Source organism: Pipistrellus hanaki (assembly GCF_964339955.1).
Source record: "Pipistrellus hanaki genome assembly, chromosome: 1".
Lineage (NCBI taxonomy): Eukaryota > Metazoa > Chordata > Mammalia > Chiroptera > Vespertilionidae > Pipistrellus > Pipistrellus hanaki.
Genome location: NC_140503.1, coordinates 82,386,493 through 82,393,255, shown reverse-complemented (window position 1 = coordinate 82,393,255; position 6,763 = coordinate 82,386,493). Strand labels below are relative to the sequence as shown.

The window sequence follows — 6,763 nt, the reverse complement described above, 5'->3', positions numbered from 1 at the left end:
GGGTCCCAGGTTCCATTCCTCTCTTTAAGAGAAATCACTGACATATATTTAAAGATAGAGGTAACTTACTTATTATAATAACTGTGAAAAGTTACAGGCTGCCTTCACTTCCTTCAAGTCACTCTTTACAACAACCAGTAAAACCTAAAGACTGTGTTACTTGCTTGCAAGGCACTTTTGAAACTTCACTTGCTTACAAAGTCACTCCTTACAACAACCATGAAAACCTACCCACTGTGTCACTTGCTTGCAACCTCACTGGAAACTCCCCTTGCTTACAAAATAACTCCTTACAACAACCACTAAAACATACCCACTGTGTTACTTGCTTTCAACCTCACTGGAAACTCCCCTTGCTCAAAAGAACCAGTAAAACATACCCACTGTGTTACTTCCTTGCAACCTCACTGGAAACTTCCCTTGCCTAAAAAATAACTCTTACAACAACCATAAAACATACGCACTATGTTACTTGCTTGCAACCTCACTGGAAACTCCCCTTGCTTACAAAATAACTCCTACAACAACCATAAAACATACCCACTGTGTTACTTGCTTGCAACCTCACTGGTAACTTCAGTTGCTTAAAAAGTCACTCTTTACAAAAAGGATAAAAACTTACCCACTGTGATAATTGCTTGCAAAGGCACTTTTGAAACTTCACTTGCTTACAAAGTCACTCCTTACAACAACCACGAAAACCTACCCACTGTTTCACTTGCTTGCAACCTCACTGGAAACTCCCCTTGCTTACAAAATAACTCCTACAACAACCATAAAACATACCCACTGTGTTACTTGCTTGCAACTTCACTGGAAACTCCCCTTGCTTACAAAATAACTCCTACAACAACCATAAAACATACCCACTGTGTTACTTACTTGCAACCTCACTGGAAACTCCCCTTGCTTACAAAATAACTCTTACAACAACTATAAAACATACCCACTGTGTTACTTGCTTGCAACCTCACTGGTAACTTCAGTTGCTTACAAAGTCACTCTTTACAAAAACGATAAAAACTTACCCACTGTGATACTTGCCTGCAAAGGCACTTTTGAAACTTCACTTGCTTACAAAGTCACTCCTTACAACAACCACAAAAACTTACCCACTGTGTTACTTGCTTGCAACCTCACTGGAAACTCCCCTTGCTCAAAAGAACCACTAAAACATACCCACTATGTTACTTCCTTGCAACCTCATTGGAAACTTCCCTTGCCTACAAAATAACTCCTAACAACAACCACTAAAAAATATCCACTGTGTTACTTTCTTGCAACCTCACTGGAAACTCCCCTTGCTTAAAAGAACCACTAAAACATACCCACTGTGTTACTTGCTTGCAACCTCACCGGAAACTTCCCGTGCCTACAAAATAACTCTTACAACAACCATAAAATATACCCACTGTGTTACTTTCTTGCAACCTCACTGGAAACACCCCTTGCTTACAAAATAACTCCTAAAACAACCACTAACCATAATACATACCCACTGTGTTACTTGCTTGCAACCTCACTGGAAACTCCCCTTGCTTACAAAATAACTCCTACAACAACTATAAAACATACCCACTGTGTTACTTGCTTGCAACCTCACAGGAAACTGCCCTTGCTCAAAAGAACCACTAAAACATACCCACTGTGCTACTTACTTGCAACCTCACTGGAAACTTCCCTTGCCTACAAAATAACTCTTACAACAACCATAAAACATACGTACCATGTTACTTGCTTGCAACCTCACTAGAAACTCCCCTTGCTTACAAAATAACTCCTTACAACAACCATAAAACATACCCACTGTGTTACTTGCTTGCAACCTCACTGGTAACTTCAGTTGCTTACAAAGTCACTCTTTACAAAAAGGATAAAAACATACCCACTGTGATAATTGCTTGCAAAGGCACTTTTGAAACTTCACTTGCTTACAGTCACTCCTTACAACAACCATAAAACATACCCACTGTGTTACTTGCTTGCAACCTCACTGGTAACTTCAGTTGCTTACAAAGTCACTCTTTACAAAAAACGATAAAAACTTACCCACTGTGATAATTGCTTGCAACCTCACTGGAAACTTCCCTTGCCTACAAAATAACTCTTACAACAACCATAAAACATACTTACCATGTTACTTGCTTGAAACCTCACTGGAAACTCCCCTTGCTTACAAAATAACTCCTTACAACAACCACTAAAACATACCCACTGTGTTACTTGCTTGCAACCTCACTGGAAACTCCCCTTGCTTAAAAGAACCACTAAAACATACCCACTGTGGTACTTGCTTGCAACCTCACTGGAAACTCCCCTTGCTTACAAAACAACTCCTACAACAACCATAAAACATACCCCCTGTGTTACTTACTTGCAACCTCACTGGAAACTCCCCTTGCTTACAAAATAACTCCTTACAACAACCATAAAACATACCCACTGTGTTACTTACTTGCAACCTCACTGGAAACTCCCCTTGCTTAAAAGAACCACTAAAACATACCCACTGTGGTACTTGCTTGCAACCTCACTGGAAACTCCCCTTGCTTACAAAATAACTCCTTACAACAACCATAAAACATACCCACTGTGTTACTTACTTGCAACCTCACTGGAAACTCCCCTTGCTTAAAAGAACCACTAAAACATACCCACTGTGGTACTTGCTTGCAACCTCACTGGAAACTTCCCTTGCTTACAAAATAACTCCTACAACAACCATAAAACATACCCACTGTGTTACTTTCTTGCAACCTCACTGGAAACTCCCCTTGCTTACAAAATAACTCCTACAACAACTATAAAACATACCCACTGTGTTACCGGAGGGGCGGGTGGAGCAGAGTGACCGTGCTTTAAAAGCGTGTCGCTCAGTGGAGCTCGGGAGGAAGCGGACAGCCCCTTTTGGGTCTCCCAGACTCTGTGAGCAGGAGACCTTGTGAACATTGTGTGAAAATTGTGTGAAGATAATTGCCGCCTCCGTTTCCTGCGAAGTTACTGAGAAATACTGAGGAATTCAATTGCCTACGAAGTGACGCTCTAAGGGAGCCGACAGGAGTTTACGTGCTGGAGCACAGCACTGTGTGCTGAAAAGAAATAATTTGTTACAGAACTTGAAGTTATTTATTACAGAAATTGCGTTGCTTCGGCATTCCTCTCTACAAGAAACATCAGCAACGTATCCTTAAAAGCAAATTATTTATTATAGAAATTGCGAGAAGATAAAACTACTTTCACTTGCTTCTAAAGTCCGAGAAACGTGCTTGTAAAGTCTCATTACAAAACCTACAAAAACAAGGAATATTTAAAAACGGGGGGGGGGGGATTACTTATAAAGTCTCATTACAAAACCTACAAAAACAAGGAATATTTAAAAACGGGGGGGGGGGAATTACTTATAAAGTCTCATTACAAAACCTACAAAAACAAGGAATATTTAAAAACGGGGGGGGGGAATTACTTATAAAGTCTCATTACAAAACCTACAAAAACAAGGAATATTTAAAAACGGGGGGGGGGGAATTACTTATTACAGAAACTACAAAGTTACGTGCTACTTCACTTGCTTCAAAAGTTACGTGCTACTTCACTTGCTTACAAAGTCTCTCTTTACAAAAACTTCAAAAACAAGGTATATTTAAAAACAAAAAGAAATTTATTTATTACAGAAACTACAAAAAGTTAGTGCTACTTGACTTGCTTCAAAAGTTCCGTGAAACTTCGCTTGCTTACAAAGACGTCACTTCCTTGCAAAGTCACTGGAGACTTCACTTGCTTACAAAGTTGCATACCACAGCCAGAACCGGTTTGGCTCAGTGGCTAGAGCCTTAGCCTGGGGACTGAAGGGTCCCAGGTTCAATTCCTCTCTATAAACGAACCTTAATAAAGTGTTTTTAAAAACAAAAAAAAAGTTACTTATTACAAAAACGACAAAGTTACGTGCTACTTCACTTGCTTACAAAGTCTCTCTTTACAAAAACTTCAAAAACAAGGTGTATTTAAAAACAAAGAAAAAGTTACTATCACAGAAACTACAAAAAGTTAGTGCTACTTCACTTGCTTCAAAAGTTACGTGAAAGTTCACTTGCTTACAAAGTCACTCCATACAAAAACTACAAAAATTTACGTGCTACGTCACTTTCTTGCAAAGTCACTGGAGACTTCACTTGCTTACAAACGTACTCTCAACGTTGCTTACTTGCAAAGTGACATATTGTACATTACTTGCTTACAACGCCACTTACTCGCAACGCTACTTACAAAGATACTTGGGAATACTTGGGATTTTCTCACAGTTGCTCACAAAGTTACAATGTCATCCCTCCAGAAAGCTATTGATTTGGCCACAAAAGCCGCAGATGAGGATAAAACCAAGAATTACGAGGAGGCGCTCCGGCTCTACCTGCGTGCGGTGGGCTGTTTCCTACAAGCCCTTAGAAATGAGGTTCAGGGCGACAAGGCCAAGGAGAGCATTCGAGCCAAGTGCAAGGAGTACCTAGACCGCGCCCAGGAGCTGAAGGGCCATCTGCAGGGCAAGAAGCCAGTCCCAGAGAATCAGAGTGAGAGCAAGGGCAGTGACAGCGCCAGTGAAGGGGATAACCCAGAAGACAAGAGACTGCAACAACAACTGATGGGTGCCGTCACGGTGGAGAAGCCCAACGTCCGGTGGAGCGACGTGGCCGGGCTGGAGCTGGCCAAGCAGGCCCTCACAGAAGCTGCCATTCTGCCAATTAAATTCCCACACTTGTTCGCAGGCAAGCGGACCCCCTGGCGAGGGGTCCTGCTCTTCGGACCCCCTGGCACCGGGAAGTCCTACCTGGCCAAGGCATTGGCGACAGAGGCCAACCACTCCACCTTCTTCTCCGTGTCCCCCTCAGACTTGGTGTCTAAGTGCTTGGGGGAGAGGGATAAAACCAAGCCAGTCAAGAGCCTGTTTGAGCTGGCCCGGCGGCACAAGCCTTCCGTAATCTTCGTGGACGAGGTGGATGCCCTCTGCGGCTCCCGAGACGGAGATGAGAGCGAGGCTGCCCGAAGGACCAGAGCGGAGTTCCTGGCCCAGATGCAGGGCGCGGGCAGTAACGACGACGGGATCCTGGTTCTCGGCGCCACAAGCATCCCGTGGGCGTTGGGTCCGGCTGTTAGGAGGATGTTTGAAAGGAGGATTCACATCCCATTGCCGGAGGAGGCTGCCCGCTCCCAGATGTTCCGGTCGCATCTGGGCAGCACTCCGCACAGCCTCACCGATGCCCATGTCCAGGAGCTGGCCCGGAAGACAGAGGGCTACTCGGGCGCGGACATCGGCATCCTGGTGCGGGACGCCCTCATGCAGCCCGTGAGGAAAGTGCGGTCAGCAACACACTTCAGAAAGGCCTCCGGCCCTTCCCGCACCCACCCTGACACGACGGCTCATGACCTCCTGACCCCATGCTCTCCAGGGGACCCAGGGGCCATGGCGATGACTTGGGTGGATGTCCCTAGTGACAAACTCCTAGAGCCCGTGGTCTGCATGTCGGACATGCTCCGGTCTTTGGCCACCACCCGGCCCACCGTGAATGCAGATGACCTCCTGAAAGTGAAGAAGTTCTCAGAGGACTTTGGACAGGAGAGTTAAAAGCGTTTCACTGGGGAAGTCTTTTCTCTAAGACTGACCGCTACAAAATATAAAGTTTTTCCTTATAAATTTTCTTTGGCCAGCACCGGTTTGGCTCAGTGGATAGAGCGTCGGCTTGCGGACTGAAAGGTCCGGGGTTCGATTCCGGTCAAGGGCATGTACCTTGGTTGCGGGCACATCCCCAGTAGGGGGTGTGCAAGAGGCAGCTGAGAGATGACTCTCTCTCATCTAACTCTCTATCCCTCTCTCTTCCTCTCTATGAAAAATCAATAAAATATATTTAATAAATAAACAAATAAATAAATAAATAAATTTTCTTTGGAAACTAAAATGTAAGAGCGACCTGCTGTAGTTATTTATTTCTTTAGAAATGGTTTTCAACCGAAGCCGGTTTGGCTCAGTTGGTAGAGCGTGGGTCTGCGGACTGAAAGGTCCCGGGTTCGATTCCGGTCAAGGGCGTGTGCCTTGGTTGCGGGCGCGTCCCCGGGGGGGGGGGGGGTGCACGCACAGAGAGGCAGCTGGTCCATGTTTCTCTCATCGAAGTCTCTCTAGCTCTCTCTCTCTCTCTCTCTCCCCTCCTCTCTGTGGAAAATCAATAAAATAGATTTAAAATAAATAAATAATGAATAATAAATAAGGAAATAAATGAATAAGGTTTTCACTGGTGACGGTGGAAGAATGGTAGCAACCATACTTAGGTAAAAACTGCTGTTTGAATTTTAACCCTGCTATTCTGGCTCCGGCACTTGCTCACTTGCTTAAATGATAGGGTAGTTGACTCAGCTTCCAGATTGAGACCTGGAGCCTAAGGCAGTTTTCACGCACACTGGGCGATTATAGTATCTATAATAACTCTCAGCAACAAAAGATTTAAAGTCTTTTTTTAAAAAATCAACCGTTTGAAATGTGCTTTATTTTCTAAATAAACTATTCAGCAGTTTGTTCTCAAACTTCTTTATGTACATCTATGTAAGCATACACGTAGATCAAAATGTGAGTGTCTTTTAATCACGTTCTCTAAAGATTCTACGTATTAAAGTGCTTTTTGTTTTTGCTTTGTGCCACGAGGTGTGTGTTATTTCGTTCATCACACAAATAATTTTCTGCCATCACCGAGGGCAAAGCGGAGGATCTGGCAGTCCGCCGGGC

The 6,763-nt window shown here is 43.9% G+C and overlaps 1 protein-coding gene across 1 annotated transcript; it reads left to right on the top strand.

Moving 5' to 3' along the window:
• The first annotated feature begins 4,313 nt into the window (after positions 1-4,313).
• LOC311614545 (vacuolar protein sorting-associated protein 4A-like) lies at positions 4,314-5,625 on the top strand. The gene has a single exon (XM_084869469.1). It carries the CDS (start codon positions 4,316-4,318, stop codon positions 5,612-5,614), a length of 1,299 nt encoding a protein of 432 aa, XP_084725595.1. The 5' UTR covers positions 4,314-4,315; the 3' UTR covers positions 5,615-5,625.
• The last annotated feature ends 1,138 nt before the right edge of the window (positions 5,626-6,763 follow it).